This window comes from Desmodus rotundus, chromosome 1, assembly GCF_022682495.2.
Source record: "Desmodus rotundus isolate HL8 chromosome 1, HLdesRot8A.1, whole genome shotgun sequence".
Classification (NCBI taxonomy): domain Eukaryota; kingdom Metazoa; phylum Chordata; class Mammalia; order Chiroptera; family Phyllostomidae; genus Desmodus; species Desmodus rotundus.
The window spans coordinates 178,403,961-178,423,572 of record NC_071387.1 but is presented as its reverse complement, the minus strand read 5'-3'; the positions used below and the strand labels follow the sequence as shown (position 1 = coordinate 178,423,572).

At 52.4% G+C, this 19,612-nt stretch overlaps 1 protein-coding gene across 1 annotated transcript in view; it reads left to right on the top strand.

The window, feature by feature from the left end:
* SLC6A3 (solute carrier family 6 member 3) overlaps positions 1–17,662 on the top strand; it is a 35,333-nt gene extending 17,671 nt beyond the window's left edge. Inside the window, exons 5-14 of the mRNA XM_045186350.3 lie at positions 603–737; positions 2,435–2,538; positions 4,079–4,203; positions 6,405–6,517; positions 7,684–7,812; positions 8,518–8,617; positions 11,186–11,286; positions 12,641–12,808; positions 13,427–13,498; positions 17,327–17,662. Coding sequence (XP_045042285.1) covers positions 603–737; positions 2,435–2,538; positions 4,079–4,203; positions 6,405–6,517; positions 7,684–7,812; positions 8,518–8,617; positions 11,186–11,286; positions 12,641–12,808; positions 13,427–13,498; positions 17,327–17,350 — 1,071 coding nt within the window. The 3' untranslated portion in view covers positions 17,351–17,662. The remainder of the gene's footprint in view (positions 1–602; positions 738–2,434; positions 2,539–4,078; positions 4,204–6,404; positions 6,518–7,683; positions 7,813–8,517; positions 8,618–11,185; positions 11,287–12,640; positions 12,809–13,426; positions 13,499–17,326) is intronic.
* Positions 17,663–19,612: the final 1,950 nt, after the last annotated feature.

Genomic DNA, 19,612 nt, shown 5'->3' with positions numbered 1-19,612 from the left:
ATGGTTGAGGAATGACATCACAGGGAAAGCACCCACAGCAGAGTGTTTCCAGCATTAAGACAAGCACAACATAAATTGTTTTTTTCTGATGAAAATATTTTGGTTATTCTGGACACCCAAAGTGATCTTGACCAAAATGTGTTCATCACTTGTAATAACACATGTAGCAAAGCACCAACACATGGAATCTTTCGCTCATGACAGCGCTTTTCTTCCCCTCCCTGCAGCCTGGAACCCATTCTTAACATGGAATCCAGGTGCACATTTGCCCAATCAGTGAAATGTGCTCACATCTCACGCATCACAAATTCAGCCACTCCTGCTTACTCATACTGTGACAGACCAAATATGGAATAGGAATGTTCCTTCCTTGCCAAGTTGTTTGTCCTCTTTTAATCCCTGGGAAAGATGCACAGCATAGAAGGCATTTATAGTCTCATCCCAGTGAGCATTTGCTGAGCTGGCGTCCTGTGAATGTTTGGGATGTTGGGCTTCCCAATCAGAGGCCACCTCTCTCGTAACACAAACCATCAGAGTGACCTTGTGCCCACTCCCTGCCAGCAGGTGGCCTGTGTGGCCTGGTGACGCTGTCCTCTCCCCAGGTTGTGTGGATCACGGCCACCATGCCATACGTGGTCCTTTTCGCCTTGCTCCTGCGAGGAATCACTCTTCCCGGAGCCATGGATGGCATCAGAGCATACCTGAGTGTTGACTTCCATCGGCTCTGTGAGGCGTCCGTGAGTATGCCCACTGCTCAAGGCCCTGCAGTCTATGTGGACTGATGGGCATGGTGCCAGGGGAGGCCTGTTTTAGGAGGCAGGAGATCCCAAAACAGCAGCTCATCTGGAATTTCTCTCACTCTATAAATCCAGCAGGTGCTGGCTGCCCTACTGCATGCGAAGTTCTGCAGGACAATGTGCGTCCCTGACCCCACTGGTAGAGTTCATTGTCTGGTGTGGGCATAGAGGGGAGCTGAATGGAACACAGAAGGCAGTTAGGGGAGCAGATCACCTGCTGGGTCCTGCGGGGGTAGAATGAAGGCTGCTCTTCCTCTTAGCCAGCCTGTATCCTGGAGGAACACTCTTGGATTCCCTGGATAAGCACCAGTGGGGCTGCCCAGTCTGGGCCAGAGAGATTTTCCACTCACCTAGAATGCAGCCCTGAGCTCCAGCTCCCTGTTCATCAGCCCAGCAAGGCTGAGACCTGCCAGCATTGCAGGAACCAAGGCTCCCTCCTCAGGAAGCCAAACCTCATTGGTGAAACACTCCAGGTGCCCAGTGCACATGAGCATGATCTAGGTCACATCACATCAAAAACTAAGTCCAGAGCTGGGCTGTAGGTTTCCTCAGCAAAGGAAGAAATACTTGGAGACAGCTTTATGAGCAGAGGAGGCTTGGCCAGCCCATGGGAGAGGGGTCTCCCAAGAAAGAGAGAGAAGGGGTGGCATTGCAGGGAAACAGCCCAGAAATGGCAGTAACCACTGGTGGGTGGATGTTGGAGTGATGGTAGTGGTAGCTTTAGAAAGGGGCTTATTAAAAGTTGAGGTGGACTAGATTGAGGCAGAGGGTGGGACTCCAGCAGCCACCCAGGGAAGTTCAACTAGCTGTGGAGGGAGCATGTGGACAGAGGAGAAAGGCTGGAGGCAAGGTGCCCTTTGGAAGGTGGCTGCCTTGTGCTGCTTGGTTGCAATGAGAGGCAGGTAGGGGCTCATCAGGACTCAGGAAGAAGCAGCCTTGAGGCAGAAATGGAAAGGAGTGGGTGAGCAGGGAGGGCCATCTGACTCCAGGTCCCTAGGAAGCCCCAGGAGGGGAAGTTGCTGCAGGAGCCATAGGAGGAAGGCTCCTTGAACACAACACCTCCAGCCCATATGGTGAGGACAGCAGTGAGTGACAGCGGTGTGGCATTGACTAGGAGCCATGCAAAGACAGGAGGTGAGGCCATGAGAGCAGACACATGTTCCACAAGTGTGAAGGAAGAGGGAGCTGGACAACCAAAGAGAGATGAAATGCAGCAGAGCCCCGGACCACAGCTCCAGGCTGCAAGCAGGAGGAAGCAAAACAGATGCCAGCATTAATTCATAATAGATTAACTGTGGTCGAATGGGGAAATGATACTGATATTCCCAGGGAAATCGCAAGTAATGCACCAAGATGCAGCCTGCTTTTCTTCCTTCTCCTTCAGGCCAGTGGCACAAGAAGGTTTATTCCCTGAGATGCATTTGCCTCTGATCATGTTGTTGATGCCAGTTGCTTGTTGATAATGATGTTGAGTTTAAATTCCACTTTGTTCCACGGAGCTGGAGGTCTCTCAGCCAGAGACACAGGCAGGGAGGACAGAGAGCCGAGGCCTCCGTCTTCACACAATTGCCTGTGACAGCCGGTGCTCGCTTCCCGCAATTATCTCTAACAGCCGCTCGTCTTCCCTCTGGCTGCAGGTGTGGATCGATGCTGCCACCCAGATATGCTTCTCACTGGGCGTTGGGTTTGGGGTGCTCATTGCCTTCTCCAGTTACAATAAATTCACCAACAACTGCTACAGGTAGGTTACGAGCTCCCATCCCATCCCCTCCCATAAGAGGGTCTGCAAAATCAAGGGGGCATTGCTGATATAGGGGAATCATAATATGTCCCTGGTTGAAAGGAGGGGAAAGGGGAAAATAGGCTGTGCGTGCAAAACCTCTGAGCCAGATGGCTTTTTTTTTAAAGGTTTTATTTATTCATTTTTAGAGAGGGAAAGAGAAGGAGAAAGAGAGGGAGAGAAACATCAATGTGTGGTTGCCTCTCATGCATCCCCTACTGGGGACCTGGCCTGCAACCCAGGCATGTGCCCTGACTGGGACTCGAACTAGTGACCCTTTGGTTTGCACCAAATGGCTTTTTAAGTAGAAATTACAATGGGGTAGCTACAGGCAAAATGTTGATTCTTGTTTTAAGGGAAGTATTGAAACTCACGAAGGTGTGTATCACTTCCCTGTGAGGAAGACTCCTAGATTGCAGGAGCCACAGATTCCCCCTGAGGCCCCACCCCTGCCCCTCACCCACCCCTGCCTTGCTCTTCCTCACAAAGCCCAGGGTCAGGCTTCTCCCCAGACTTTCCCACAGTGAAGCACCTGCACATTGTCCCCTCGCCTGCACCTGGGAGCCTGGGTGCCGGAGGGTGTCCTGGACCCTATGCATAGGCGCCCAGGTGAACCAGCATCAGGACAGGCAGGAAAGAGGCAGCACTGTGTACCCACCTCGGTTGTGTCTCCAAGGCTAGAATGGCCTGACTTACCTGTAGCCACATGCTGGACCCCAAATCCTTCTAAAAACAGAAACAGAATTTATCTGGGACCTGCGTTCTTTGACCTTTACAGGCTCTTGTTTATATTCTTTTATATCCTGAGGATAAAATGTGGTAAAGATACACAGTGTGCAGAGCAAAATGACCAGACAGACCACTGACAGGGTCCCACAAAGGGTGAACTCTGGATGGCATTCCCTGAGACAGCCCTCCCTGAGCCCACCTGTGCCCCCCAGGCCAGGGCACTATGCGATGTCCTTCTCCTGGGGCTCCCAGAAGGGCTGACCCACTCCATCCTGCCCTGCTCTCCTCTGGCCCTCAGAGTAGGGTCTCCAGACCAATAGCACCAGCCCTGCAGGAGCAGCAGGAAAACACGTCATCCAGGGCTCCCCAGACTCACACGTCAGATCCTGCATCTGAACAAGGTGCCCCTGCCTGACAGCCCCCTCAGCATAGATGGGGACCCCTGTGGCTATCTGTTCTGTCCACCAGAGCCCCAGCATTGCTGGTGGGAACTCTCTTGCCTTCAGCACTGTGTCTTCTGTCCCCAGGAGCCTCTCGGTCCCAGGCAAACATGATGGTTGGTCACCCGAGGGACATGCCCAGAGCTCAGAGCCTGCAGCCAGGAGGTCCCAGATGGGAGGTCCCGTCCCCACCGGCAGGGTAGCCAGAGGACAGGCTCTGGGCTGCAAGAGGGACTGGCCGTGCACACTGAGAAACAGGCGTAGTAAACTGAGAATGATGACTGGAAATTGCGGCTGCTCCAGTGCTGGGATGGGGTATCTTGTTCTCACAGAGACGCCATCATCACCACCTCAGTCAACTCACTGACTAGCTTCTCCTCCGGCTTCGTGGTCTTCTCCTTCCTGGGGTACATGGCCCAGAAACACAACGTGCCCATCGGTGATGTGGCCAAGGATGGTGAGTCCCCCAAGGCAGGCTGGGGCCCCCACACCTCCGCCTGCTCTAGGTCAGTTCTCAAAATGTGTTTTCCTGCAAAATGAGGTAAAGATACACAGGCCTTGATACTGTTAGAGTTGCTGACCTAAATGATCACCAGGCAGGGAAAGGTGGGAGGCTGGGCACAGATGCGGGTGCCGAGGGGAGACTCTGATTGCTGCAGCCCCTTGGCCTCTCGGGGGTCTGCTTAGTTCTGTTCATGTTAGAAACCATGGCATAGGCAGCCTTGAATCGGGTCAGTACAAGCTCCAGGTCTTTTGAGATTGCTGCACCCCCTCCCCTGCCTTCAGAACCGTTCTGCAGGTGAGTGGTGAGGGGTCTCTCTGAGTTTGCCCCAAGTCTGAAGGATTCCCCCTTCTCCTGATGGCTGGGAAGTCCCCTCTTCTGCTGGGTCTGCTCCTTAGACTCAGAAAAGCCCCCTGAGTGTCACTGACTGAGCTTCCTGGGTCATTTTACTCTTGAGTCAGTGATCTTTCAGGGAGGAGGAAGCAGAGGACCCACTCCACCTGTGCCCTGAGCTCTCAGCCGGGCAGCCTCATCATCCCATCCAGTTCCTGGAGAGTTGAACATTAAGCCCCTACTTTGAAAGTAGGACACCAAGACTCCCAGATCCAAAAGGACCCCTCTGAAATTGCAGAGAAAGCAGGGGGCTGGGATGAAACCTCCCCATGTTTTCAAGTCCATATTCTATCCTCTAGGAAAAAAAATTAATAAAGGCGGGAGAATGGGAGCATAACGCAAATAAGTACAGAGCAGTGAAATTTACTCACTTGCATTTATGCACCTTCACCATTCTTTTTGCCCTTTATTATGATAAATAGCAATAACTTGCAAAAATCTCTATTAACCCCTGAAGGTAAAGCTGAATGTTTTCTATGCATTTGCATGACAAGCAAAGTAAATGTCATCTAGGGCTCTAATTCTCAAGAAAACAGTGTGAAATGTTAACTCAAGTACAGATATGCAAGGTGAGGGTGTTGACATTAGCTCATCCGAGCTGATGGATATGTTTCTGGGTTCCTGGATTTATGGCTTTTAGACTTTAGAGCATCTCAAAGAACCACCCCCTGGCCCTGCATAGGAAGAGGTACCCCTAACATGGCCTTTGGGAATCAGAGAGCCCAGCCCAACCACAGGGCCCATAGAGCCTCTGGGAGCTTGGCCCATCTCTGGCCTTTGACCCACCCTCTAGAAGAACCATAAGTGCCCCGTTCCTAGCTGGTGCCAACACAGGCCAACTGAGAATCAGAAAAGCTATAAGGTGCCTCTGTAAGCAGAGGCTCAGTGGAGAGCGCTCGTCAGCTAAGTGTGAGTGCATTCTAAAGTTGACCACGAAAATGGTCAGTTGCCAACTTCCTGTGGGAATATTTTTTACATTGGATCATCTGAGGCCAAGCTGCACTTCATCTTAGGTGGGTCCTGCTCTTCCCGTCCCCCTCTCTGTCCAAGCCCACATGTTCATCTACCCAGATCCCACCTGCTGGGGATGAGGAGCAGGTGTGGTTGCCCACAGCACCTGTCCTGACCCAGCAATGCCAGTCCCAGAAGGTTGTTAAAGGGGCTGATTCAAGGAGTGCTGGCATGTGCACAGGAGCACGCCCCTTCCTAGCAACACACCGCACAGCATTCATGAGTGTGGTCTCTGCATTCAGTCTGTGGTTTTAAAGAGCCCATTTAGAGTACTTCACAGCACAGAAAATATTTACTACATATTGCTCATGGACCACAGTGAGTGCAAGTGTGTGAGCGTGTCTGTGTGTGTGTGTGTCTGCAACCTACTCAGGAAGGACAAACCCAAGGGGTCGCTGCATGCTCAGGGACACAGGTAGGACCCCATATCTCCTCCATGTCCTCCCCCAGAGCCCCCACAGCCAGCAACAAGAGTGATTTGGAGAGCAGCAGGGCTGCTCCCACTTGGGATGGGACAAGTGAATCAGTCTCCCGTTGGTTTTGGGTTTCCATTCTCTAGAGTCCAGAGCCAGGTGTCTGCCAAGTTCACGGGAGGAAAAACAGGAGAGGCGGTGATGGGAAAGATTTTGTGCTACTAAATCTGAGGGCACTTGAAAAGGGCTGAGCTGGCCTCTCAGGGGCAGGGAAGGAGGTATAGACATGAAGTGACATGTGAGGTGACACTCGGTGGCAACCAGAGGTTCTGCTTTCAGGGCCAGGGCTGATTTTCATCATCTACCCCGAGGCGCTCGCCACGCTCCCGCTGTCCTCGGCCTGGGCTGTGGTTTTCTTCATCATGCTGCTCACCCTGGGGATCGACAGCGCTGTGAGTGACATCAGCATTTTCTGTGCCCAGGACTCCGCCCATGACAGCTAGGCTCATCTGCAGCCTCAGATGCTCCCTGGGGGTCCCCTAAAGTTTCTGTTCTCACACAGAGCCCCACATGGGTGGCAGGGTGGGGGCCCCATGATTATTTGAGCCCTTTCCTGGGATAGGGTGTTTGGACCAACTCACCCATTCTTTTTTCATTCGGGGGCACCAGCTGCACCCTCTGCCTGAGCCACCATGGACCCTAAACACACATGAAGCAAGAGGGCTGCACAGGAAAATAAGGTGACGTGACCACACACTCAAGGCAGGTTCCTCATGACTCATCACTTTCAGTGACCCCTTTGCCCCCAGGAGGGTTGGCTGCATTTGCAGGGTAGGGCAACAGCAGTCTCCAGCCGCAGCCCAGGCCTGCCCACTGAACGTCTTATATGTGGCTCTTCATATGTGTGTGCATGTGTGTGTGTGTGTGTGTGTGTGGTATATGCTAGGGGGCGACATTAGGCCCTGGTTCATCCCTGGGTCTCCTGGACTTCCTCAGTCTCCGTCCCCACTGCCTGCTCATGACCAACAGCTGAGACCTCAAGGTCCTCGTGCCTGGCCTTGTTCACCTGAGCTTCCTGCAAAGTGCAGAGTCCCTCCCCATGAGAACACTGGTCATGCTCCATAGCTCTCCACCTCCTCTCCCACCAGTCCAGTCACCTGCCCCTCAGGGTGGACCACACTCTTGGACAGCATGTCTGGTGAGGATGCAGCCATGACAGCATTATCTTGGGGAGGTGGTCTCGACAGAGTGGGACAAAGGGTCCCCGAGCAGTCAGGGCAATGTGAACAACACTAAATTGTGACACTCAGCGTCAGGAAGGCTTCACGCGTTAGCCACACAGCACCTCTCTCCCCACACCAGGACTCCCTAGTGGCTGGAAAGTCACCACCAGTGGAAGGAGTATCCACCCCCAGTCTTCTCTCTTCAATGGCCGTGCCATGAGAGAAGCCCACTCGAGTGCTGTCTTGTCATTAAGGCATTCTGCACCCTGGACACCATGCAGTTCCTGCTCCATGTCCATTTTCCAGGAGAACATCCACTGAATTACATGTAAATCGCACCAGGACGTGGTGCTGAGTGGTCCCCCAGCACATCCCCTTCTCTGTGTTGGCTGCAGATGGGCGGGATGGAGTCAGTGATCACCGGGCTCGTTGATGAGTTCCAGCTTCTGCACAGGCACCGGGAGCTCTTCACTCTCTTCATCGTCCTGGCCACCTTCCTCCTCTCCCTCTTCTGCGTCACCAATGTATGTACAGACTCAGCTTCACCTGATGATGTCTCATTAGCACTTGGCACTGGGTGGCAAGGCTGGTGCTGTCAGGCCAGACAGAGCCACAGCTTTTCTAAGAGCTGCATCTCCACAAAAACAATCCTCGACTTATACTCAGGTAGCTGTGGATGCACTCAGGGGAGCTGTGGTCACATGCATGGTAGTTGTGGTGACATGGAGTCACTATGGTCACACAGAATAGCTATGGTCACATGGAGTAGCTACGGGACAAGTGGAACTTGGTCTAGAGTTACTTCAGCACCTGGACAGCTCCCTGGGAGGTGCTCTTGATTTAGCCTCCTGTCATCTGGATTTGTGGGGCTGGAAGGATGTCAGTCCACAGGGTGCAGGGCTCCCGGGTCACCTCCTTTCCCCATCGAGGCTCTGCCAAGTTTGGCATTTGGTTGCTTTCATTCCTAATGGCATCTGAAGTCCTGAGAAAGGAGAAGAGGTCCTCTTTATTTTTTTGGTAATAGACGTGTTCCTAAGAAGTTGTGGGTGGATTGAATTTCAGTGACTCCAATCAGACTTTATAGGGAGTAAAACAGAATCTGTCTGTAAACTGAACCCACAGGTCAGGTTTATGTTTTGGGAAAAGCACTTGCGTGGGTGAGGCTTTCGCCAGCCAGGCATGCCACACTGGGACATGTAGAGTTCAGCAGGCGCTCCCCTCTCTTCCAGGGTGGCATCTATGTCTTCACACTGCTGGACCATTTCGCAGCTGGCACATCCATCCTCTTTGGGGTGCTCATTGAGGCCATAGGGGTGGCCTGGTTCTACGGTAAGGTCGAAGCCTTTCCTGGGGGCTGGTGTGCTTCTGCAGCGGGAGACCTAGCCTCTGTGCTGTCTCTGTGACTGGCGGGGCTGGCTGCCTCTTGCTTTGTTGCTATGCTGCTTCCTTTCTGGTAAAGCTGGTTTGAAAAGGGATGAGTGTTAGCTCTAGGAAGCTAAATTACGGTGACACGGAGATGAGATGCTTGGCAACCATCATTCCATTGGCTCAGTGAAGACAGCCTGGATGGTACCCCAAAATCCTTACTGTGGTCAGAGGCATTCAGTGTGGCCACTTAATTATGCTATGAAGATGCCCTAATTGGTTCTTTAAAAGAATGGTTTCCTGAGATGCTGGGACACTAACGCTGGTGGAGGCAAGGTCTGTGTCCAGCTCATCAGGAGGTCACTAGCCTCCAAGACACAAGAGAAACAGGCTGAGCCTGTTCCTCACCAGAGAACATGATTAACAAATGCTCTTCATCAGTCGTTGTGTTTCAAGGTGCCCCTGCTCATGCATCAGGCTCTTACAGTGCAGAACTCCTTACCCACCACAGGCACCACTGCTCACCTGACTCCAGGCCCTTCCAGGTCCAGGTGCTTCTCCATAAGTTAGAATTGTGAGTTCCACAAGGCTGGAGGCCTGCTGGTCAGCAGACAGCCCCCACCCGAGGCTTGGCCCCAGCCTGCAGCCATGGCCTTCCACCCATCCTGGCATGGAGACCAAGTGTCATTTAACAGCATCAGAAAAATCTCAAGGAGGCTTTGCCCTTCTCCCAAGTGCTGACCTGGGCAGGCCCACCTCTCTTCTCTCAGTTTTCTCTTCCATAAAATGGGCCATGGTGCCAACTCAGCTCACCTGACCAGGTGTCTCTGAGGGAAATAGGTGTATTGCTCCAAACACATATGTACTGAAGCTGAAGGCCTGATGTTGCACAAACCCCAACTTCATGTGACCCCTCGTGTCACAGAGGGGGTCATATTCTCTGCCTCGGAGCCATGGAAACTACAATTTATTGACATGCCCTGTTAATAAATTGAGAGGCTTAACTGACAGTTGCATCTCAAGAACATTTTTTTCAATAATATTTGTTCTATAGAAAAAGGAAATATTGAACTCTCATTCAATAGAGAAATATTGAAGGAAATATTGTATTTTCATTGGCACCTTGAATCAATGCCTTGTCATCTCTCCCCTACCCCCAAAATAACACCTCACAGAGTGAGAGAAGCCTCAAGCTTCACCCACAGCCATGAACCCAGTGCTGGCGGAGGCTGGAGGAAAGCTGGCCGGACAGTGGTTGCCTGCTCCCCAAATGTGTTCCCCAAACCCTCAGAAGACAGAGATCTGCATTATCTCTGTAAAAAGCAATTCACATCCCTCTAATCTAAATATAATAAAAACAGAGTCTGCATCAGAATACTCTGACCTTCCAGTGTGCCAAGGGGCCCTGTGAGTCTCAGCACCGACGGCCTGGCGCCAGGCAGTGTTGCCCTGGACCTGCTCCTGGGGCTGAGTCTGGGGGGGCTGTGGGGCCCCAAGCGGACATTCCCCTCTTTGCTGGCCTTTGGGTTTGCCCTTCTCCATTCTTCTTTGCCCGCGGGTCCATTTTCACATCCAGGGTTTTGATGATGGGACTGGAGTGTGAGAGGGAATTCTGAATGGAGGTCCTTTCTGGTATGTCCCCACATGTGACACCTACGAGACCCAACAACCTCAGCAAACCAACTGCAGCAGTATGACCAGAGCCCAGGCTAAATTATGGGCAGGAAACCCCTCCTTTAGGATCTCCTGGAGAAAATACTAGTCATCTAGTAATAGCTTTCCCTTAACAACGATGACTACATACATACAGTAATGGAATACTATTACTCATCCTTTAAAAAAAGAAAATCCTGATACACGCTACAACGTGGACGGACCTAGAGGACGTTATGCTGAGTGAGACAAACCAGCCCCCAAAGGGAAAATCCTGTATGCGTCCACTCAGGGAGGTTTCTGGAACTGTCGCATGCTTAGAGACAGGCACCAGAAGGGTGGCTCCCTGGGCTGGGCGAGGGGGAAGGGGGCTACTCTTTAATCAGTTCAGAGCCTCAGTTTGGGAAGATGGAAAAATTCTAGAGATTGATGGAGGCATTGGCTGCACAAAAATTGACTATACTTAAGGCCACAAAACTCTTCACCTAAAGATGATTAAGATGGTAAATATGTTTGCCACAGATGTCGAAGTGAAAACATGGTTGCAGCAGGCAGGCAGGGACAGCTGTGGGACGTGGGGAGGAGGACCTGAGGTGAGCAGAGGGCAGAGAGTGGTGAGGCAGAGTGGCTGCTTTCCCACAGGTCTCCCTGAGTGACCCTTAGGATTGAGGAGCAAATGTCACCCGATGTCACCATGGGGACATGTGTGGGGACCCCTGGCCAGCAAGACCACTGGGCACTCTGGAGTGGGGCTGGTGCCTACACGAGGCAGACTGAGCCTGAGGTCCCCTGGGGCAGGCCAGGGGTCAGTGGGGACTAAGGCGCCTGCCTGGGTCTTAGGGAAAGTGCTGTGCTGACCTTCCCGCTTGGCTCTCCCAGGCGTGCGGCAGTTTAGCGATGACATCAAGCAGATGACTGGGCAGCGGCCCAGCCTCTACTGGCGGCTGTGCTGGAAGTTCGTCAGCCCCTGCTTCCTCCTGGTAAGGAGCCAAAGGCCATGCACGTTCCTGCTCCGCCCCAGTTCTCAAGGGTCAGTGGTAGTGGCCGCAGGCAGGTTTTCACTTGGGCGAGTGAATGTGCTTGAGGCGGGGGGCGGGGTGGGGGGGAGTCTTGGGGGGGCGGTAGGGGGTGGTTCTATGCTGCCTAGAGACCAGAAGGGCAGGCTGGTCCCAGAAATTCTCTCTGGTCTCCTAAAGGTGTGCCCCACCCCCACTAGACCCACTGAGAAACCTCACATCCAGGGTGATCTTCCCCCGACTAAGGCTCTTGTGTGTCCTGCATTCGGCCACCCCTCTGTATTGGAGGGGAGGCCTTATTGACTTCCTGCCTTAAGGACCGAGATAGAATTTAGACCTCTGGGCAAGACAACTACTCAATCCAGAGGGCAGATTGACTCGGATTCTGTTACAGCTCTGCCCTTGGAGGCCCTCCCCAGGCACAGGCAACACCCACGTCCACTAGTTGCCTGGCTTTTACAGTCTGTGCCAAATCCGCACATGCCTGTTTTAGTAGAACACAGACACGGCATTCATTACCGGCTGCCCATGGCTCCTTCCACACTGCAGCACCAGGGCTGAATGGTTGTGACTGAGACCCGATGGCTCTCGACACCTAAACTCTCCTGGTGACTCCAATGGCCATTCAAGGTCAAGCCCAAGTCTGAGTAGAGAGCCCAGGACTGTGCAGAGAGACCAGCACCCCCTGGCCCCTGACTCTCCTCACCCCAGCCAGCCCAGCGGTCACCTGGGGGAGGCCTAGGATGGACAGGCAGCTCAGGCAGACCCCGTCACGGGCCAGCCCAAAGACCAGTGAGTGAAAAAGAGAGAGAGGCATCAGAAGTGCAGTGATATAAACGGTGCTTCTCACAGAGACACACCCCAACATTCATAAGCTGCTTGTCTCCCCCTCCTGGCAGCCTGAGGCCCGTCTCCAGTATGTCCATCTCCCCGCAGTCCAGAGGGTGAAGGCTCTACTCTGGATTGAGTAGTGGGTGTGTGAACTTGAGACAGGCGAGGTATTCTTGGGCTGCTCTACTTGCTTGGGTCCCCCAGATGGGACAAGGTGTGAGGTTGTCAAAGGCCAGCTGAGGGCATTCCCACTGGTCAATCTCAGAACTGAGAGGATGTGTGTCTCAGGAGTGCTGTCCTGAGACAGCAACTCGGGATTGACAGGGCAGCTGCAGAAGCAGGCCCACCTCCTGGGTCTGTGGGGCTGGGGTCGCTAGAGCTGCAGTGGCTGGGAGACCCTCTGCCCTGGTACGCTGGCTCCAGTCCACCTCTGTGCCCCCCGTCTGCCAGCCAAATGTTGCTGCATGACCTCTGCCCTTGCTTTCAGTTTGTGGTCGTGGTCAGCATCGTGACCTTCAGGCCCCCACACTATGGAGACTACGTTTTCCCCGAGTGGGCCAATGCACTGGGGTGGACCATCGCAGCGTCCTCCATGTCCATGGTGCCCATCTACGCGGCCTACAAGTTCTACAGCTTGCCCGGGACCCTGAGGGAGGTGCGTATGTGGACAGGGCCCCTTCCCCATCCCAGTCACCTGATCATGAGGCCACCAACTACATCAAGTGGCCTCTCACTTCCTGCTGGCCAAACTCTGCACATAAACCGCATAAAATCTCAGTACCCAAGGCAGCTGAGGCTGTGGGAGGGTCCCCTAGGGCTGCAACACTGAAGAGGAAACCTGGCCTCAGAGAGTCAGAGGTGGCAGCTGCTGAGAGATGGGCCCTGGAGGACCAGCAAGGAGTGCAGCTGCTCTCTGTCTAGGCCCTGGGGCATGGTCCATTTGGGCAGGAGGTGGAAGGAGGGCCAGCTTCCTGGAGTTGGATGGGACAGAAAGCAGGTGCCTCTCTTCCTGTGTGGCAAGTAGGATTCAGGTACCCTGGGGCCCAACTTGGGCCAGTGGGAGTGATTACTGTTTACCTACACTCGGAGCCCACATGAGCCAATGTGGAGACAGGAATTCTCCAGCATCTGCCTTTTCAGCTTATGCTGCACTCTGCTCCAGGGTCTAAGGGGACACAGATGTCAGCTCCTGCAGCTGACCGTGGGCCATCTGGGGACCCTAGTCGCCTCACTGAGCATGTGCCAGCACCCACGGTCTCTCCGTCTCTCCTAGAAAGTGGCCTATGCCATTACCCCTGAGAAGGAGCGCCAGCTGGTGGACAGAGGGCAGGTGCGCCAGTTCACGGTGAGTGAATGCCGCTCCCCCCACCATCCCTCAGCTGATGCAGACAGGTCCGGAGAGCAAGGCTTATCCCTGAACCCTCAGAAAGCCCTCAGAAAGCTGGGAGGCTCATTTGTTCATTCAGCAAATGCTTCCTGACACCACCTTCTGTGAACCCCTGACCTGAGAAGGGGCAGGCAGCAGATGAAGTATATCCGGTGCAGCTGGTCATGTGGAAAAAGAAAGTGAGAGAGGGCAGAGTGTGGCTTGGGGCCCACCAAGGAGGTGGCATCTGAGCAGATGTCTGTGTGAAGCCAGGGGCCTGCATTCCAGGCAGGGACACAGCAGGGAGAAAGGCCCCGAGGGGTGGGCAGGGCACCTGTAGGATCTGTAAAGGATGCATGCCCCACGGGGGCGGTGAGTCAGGGAGAAAAACCTGGACCAGCCCAGGCCACCTGCAGGAGGCGAGAGGCTCCAGAAGGTCTAGAGCCAGGATCTGATGGGACCCAGATCTGATGCCATTTGACAGGATCGCTCTGGCTGCTCTGTCGGGGTAGGGCTGCAGGGTGTCTGGGGGCTAGTAAGGAGAGGCTCCAGGTGGGAGATGGTAAGGGTCATACCAGGCCTGTAGCAGTAGTTATTCTTTCATGCCACCTTCCAGCTGGGAGGCATGTGCCCATGCGTGAGCTTCCACCTGCATTTATCACATGCCATGGAGCAACTGCAGGAAGGGTCCTAACATTGCTGAGAGGCAGAGTAAACATGTGACACATTTCAACTCCCACACCCTACAAGGGGGCCCCTGAAGCATGGAGAGTCTAAGGAACGCCACACTGTCACATAGCTTGTCAGAGGGAGGTGAGCTGGCAGGCACTCCCGCTTCCATCACCTCCGTGGGACAGCCCCAGACCAGGTGAGGGCAGAGTCAGGGCACGAATGTCAGCTGTGAATGCTGGACAGCCAATCCTTCCAGGTCTTGGATGCCGCATTGACTCAGAAACCATCTAAGGGGTGTGATTTCAGGCAGGGGTGGATGAGGGACGTGTATGGGGACAGATAACTTTCTCGTACACAGTTTGAAGGGCAGATGCCTGGGTGCAGGGTCCTATTCTTGCTTTGCTTACTCTCTCATTTATTTCCGCTCCTGTCTTTATTATTTATTCATTCTTCTTTCTTTGGGTATACTGTTATACTTTTGTCAACATCTTAATTTAGACCTTGGATCACTAATTTTCAACCTCTCAGTTTTCTGATATAAGCTTTCAAGGCTATGAAATTTCCCTCAAAATGCCCTGTATGCGGCATTCCACAACTTTTAACAGCATTTTTCTTATTATTCAGTTCTAAGCATAGTTTAATATTTATTGTGATTTCTTCAAGTCTGCTTTTAAATTTCCAAATATATGGGGATGTTCATGTATCTTTTTGTTATTAATTTCTAAATTAATTGCATTGTGCTCGGACACCTATGCTACCTATTCTTTGAAGTGTGTTGAGATTTCTCTGTGGGTGAGTATCTGATCCATTTATCGACATTACATTTAAATTTTTATTTATGTGTATCTCTAATTGTTGATACAACGTTCTCCTTCTGTTTCTTAGAATAGGCTTCTATATCCTGTTCTTCAAACCTTCTACAACTTTGCTAATTTAACTCTGCTTGACCATGGGTAATAAAGAGATGTTTATATAACATCCCGCCTTGATAGCATATTTGTCCAATTTCTCCTGCAGTGGCACCAGGTGTGTGTATACATTCCGTTCTCTGGGGCAGATACATGTTTAGAGTTGTCACGTCTTCCTGGAGCCTGTGCCATCTTCTCTCCCTTGTGATACTTCTGCTTTTAAAGTACTTTTTGTCTGAAACAAATACAGCTGCACTAGGTTTCTTTTGAGTTTGCCTGAAATATCTTCTGCAAACTTTTCATTTTCAACTTTGCAATGAGCTTAGAATATAGGCATTGTGTTTTCAAAACTTGCAGATACCTGGAATGTTGTGCTCTGACAATCAGGCAGATTGATCTATTTAAACTTGTTGTAAGTATTGATTTGTTTGGTCTTTTTCAGCCTATTTGTCCCATTTTCAATGTTTATTTTCCTCCTTTATTACCTTTTATGGATTGACTTTAGGGGAATTTTTTTCTTATTCTACTTTTTCCTCTCTATATGGTTTAGGACTTTATTCGATTCCTTTAATAGTAGGACTTGAAATTATACCATGCATATTTCAGCTCAAGTATAAAGTTAAACAATTTTCAACCCCCATTCTGAATACTGTAAGGATTTAAATCTTCCTTCTGCTGATTAATATGCTATTAGTGTCCAATAGCTCATTTCTGTCTCTTTAACTTACAAATTAGACATAATTATTGTTGTTGTCACTATTGCTATTTTGTACAGAAATACCCTCTTGTATTAACATGCATGTCTAGTGTTTATTTGTTCATTATACTTTTTGGCATATACATCTCTTTTTTTTGAGGATCATTTACTTGATTTTCAAAAACACGTTCTTTAGACATTCCCTTAAAAATAGGTCCCCTGATTAACTTCCACACTCTTGCAAGTCTGCACATGGCTCCCTTTTGCCCTCACTCAGGAAAGAGTTCTCGTGGGCACAGCCGGGAGCCACGACTGCGCCACCTGTCCTCCGCCTCGTAGCTGCCAGACTGTGTCCCACCTGACTGCAATTTCCCTTCACTTCATCCCTGGACACTGCATCGTGTCCGCCTATTTCTTGTGCGATGTGCATCATTGTAAGTTGCATATGTCACTTTTAAAACATGTCTTACACAGCTGCCCTGTAATCTGACAGTTGCACCCTCTCCGGGGTCCATGGGGTCTGAAGTCTCTGATTGTTCTCATCTCACTCAGGGTGGGCTGCAGCCATGTTCCTAGTCTCCTTATCCACCAACTCATGGCTTGATCCTAATCCATGGGAGCTCTGAGATGGCTCTCAGGACGTCTTCCTCCAGAGAAGGTTGCCTTCTGCTGCTCACCATGGCAAGGACAGAGGGTTCGGGCTTGGAGCCGGGGCCCCAGGCATGGTCTCCCTTGCCCACCAGCTCCCCTCACAGAGCACCTGGGCTCTGCCAGTGCTGGCATCACCTGTTGGTCGCTGCAGGCCCACTCCGATGTGGGTGAGAGAGGAGCCCTGCAGTGGGACCAGTGGCAGATTGGGTTAGGTCAGAAAGAAGCTCTGCATGCTCTTGTTTTGCAAATGTTTAGAAAGTGTGGTTCTTACCATTTAGTGATAGAATGCCTTGTGCTCAAAAATAGGCTGAACTCCCAGCTGCATAATAGGCGATGACATTTGCAAGAAGACTAAATAGCTGTCCTGTCGATTTCATCTGTCCTGAGCGGTCATGAGGCCTGCTCCTGCACCTGTTGGGGTCAAGTGAGGACATGGAACTGCAGGGTGCAGCCTTTTACTATGATGGACCAGAGACACCCAGATAGTAGCCAGGGGAGCCTGGGGAGGGGAGGGTCACAGGTGACATGCATGCTGGTAGGGGGTGACATCTGAGACCAGTCCCAGATTTGCTGGTGTGCAATGTTTGGCCAGCAACTGAGTGCACAGTGTCGAGGGCCACCATGGCCACTGGATCCATGTGCTGGCCTGTCGTTGAACCTGTGCTCCCCAACTTCCCTTGGTCAAGTGATGATGACTCATCTAGAGGAGGTTCAATAAGCATCAGGCCTAGGTTGCCTCAGGCGCTACACTGGCCCTCATGAGCCCCCATGAGCCTCCCAGGCAGCATCCACACCATGCTCTCTGCTGAGACCTCTCACAGCTACCAGCCAGCCACCGGCTTCTCAATTCACATCTACATAACCCCGTTTCCTTCACAGCTGCGCCACTGGCTCATGGTGTAGAGGGCAGTGGAGAAGGAAGACCCCGGGCAGCTGTCCCACTGCAGGAGAGACACAAACCAAGACGGAAAACCGGAGCTTGGATGGAAAGGAGGGCTGCTCTACTACTTAACTTCTGCTTCACTGGAAACACAGGAGCTTTATCTTCTGACTGTTTACACCCTCATGCCACGGGGAGAGGACCTGCTGTCCGTCCTGTGTCGCTGTGTAACTTAGTAGATCTGTGCCCGTTCCCGCAGGTAGAAAACATCGTGTTCTATTCGTGTCACACGGCTCCCCCAACCCGATGCCGCCGTCCAGAGCACAGGTCTCACTCCAGCCGTGCACCGGAGAGAAACACAGTAATTATAGGCGCACTCTGCAAGAGCCCCAGTGCTCACAACAGCTTCCCGAGTCATTTGTTTTGTTTGTACTTAAAAAGCCAAACATCATATTTTGCCTAATTGTGCAGAAAGTGAAATGGAAGAGTCCATGCAAAGGGTGATCACGTGGCAGGGGTAGGGAGGGCTTGTGTCTTCATGTGACACGTGGTCTGTTCAGAGCCACCAAGGGTGAGGGTCCCACGTGTGATGGGAATGCCGCTTATTTCCTTGTAGCAGAGAAAAACAAACTCAGTGAACTCTGTGTGGCTGCCACAGTTCTTGTCTGATGTGGGCCCGGGTCAGCTCATGGTCACCTCACTGTGGACCCTGGCCCTGGGAGAAAGCGTGCTCCCAGTGAGCAGGGGTGCATCCCCAGCTGGTGGGCCCTGACTGTGCAGAGACATAAAGGCAGGCAGCCTGAAGACCTCACCAGGCACAGCCTTGAGCTGTGACCTTGGGAACAAGATCCCACTAGAATTTTATTTCTCTCAGGCATACATCACATCAATAACAACACTTTTTAAGTTAGGGAATGGCTTTTTAAAATCACATTTACCTGTGAGTCAAACCAATTCTCAGAATGCAGGGTCGGTTTCTAAAAACCTGTTTCCTGGTGTTCCAGTTGTCTGTGAGAATATTAGCAAAAGCGAGAGACCGTTGGCCAAGGGTCGCCTGCCTGGACGGAAGGTGCTGGGGGCCTTCAGAACCCACTGGGCTGTTGACTGCATGCTCCGCACAGCTCTGTGCCCTGCAGAGAAGTCCCACTGTGTATGCTGGCTGTGCAGAGCCCTCTCAGCATCCCCTGCAGTGGACTGTGGTCCCAGGGGGTGTGGAACTTGCCCCATGGGGAGAGGGGAAACTCTAGCCCGTCACTGGAGGCTGTCATCCATGTAGCCAAGAGGAATCAGGTCTGCCATCACCTTTTGGGGAGTATCGAAAGCTCCGTGTAGAACACCAGTGTTGTCAGCGTCTGTCTGTGTCCATCCATACTCAGCATCACCAACAATAAAAAATGTATGCGGGAAAGACAACTGTGGCTATCTGGCCACATTTTTGCTCAACCTCCTTGTTTTTCTGGGCCAGCTGCCTTGGGCTCGCAGCTGTCACTCCTTCATGAGGTCTTCACCTGGAGCCTCCCAGCCCAGAGGGAACATAGCCTGGACCCCAAAGGTCTGCTGGGCTTACCCTGGACCCCACCCAAGGCCCATGCCTGCTGTTTCCCTGGTACCTGCTGGCTCAGGCCAACCTAACACTGTCCTCCTGCCTGCTCTCTTGAGCCCTCATCTGCCCCATCAGCTCCCCTGCATGCTCCTGTGTGGCCAGACTCCAGCTACCGCCCCTGCCTGGGCCAAGGGCCTCTTCCAGGGACATGCCACCAGAGTCTTAAGTGGCTCCCTATCCTCAGTCCCCGACAGTCTTTAATCTACTTTGTGGCCAAAGAGGTCCTTCCAGATACCAGTCTGCTCAGGCCACAGCCTAGAGGAGATCTCTGTGGTTTGTCACTATACTTAGAATAAATGCCAGTTCTGTGATCCACGTGGTCAGGCAGCAAGTCACTCCTGCCAGGCTGTGGCCTACATGCTAGGACACTGATCACTCTGCCAGACCTCCCAACCCTGCTCCCAGCCAGGGTATCCCGAAGACACACCCACACCAGGGCCTTCTTGCCCCTACCCCTGCATGAGCGTGCTTGCCCCAGGTCCCCAGAGAACATCCTCACTTCCTTTGGATCTCATTTTCCCCGGGACCATGCGACCCACACAGAGTCTGCCCATTTGGCTCCATCACCAATCCGGCCACATGCCGTGAGCTACGCCTCAACTGTCCAGTGCTTGCTGCTGCTCCTTCCCTGGGGTGCTGCCTCCACCTCTGTCAGCCGTCACAACAGACCCTGGGCTGGACA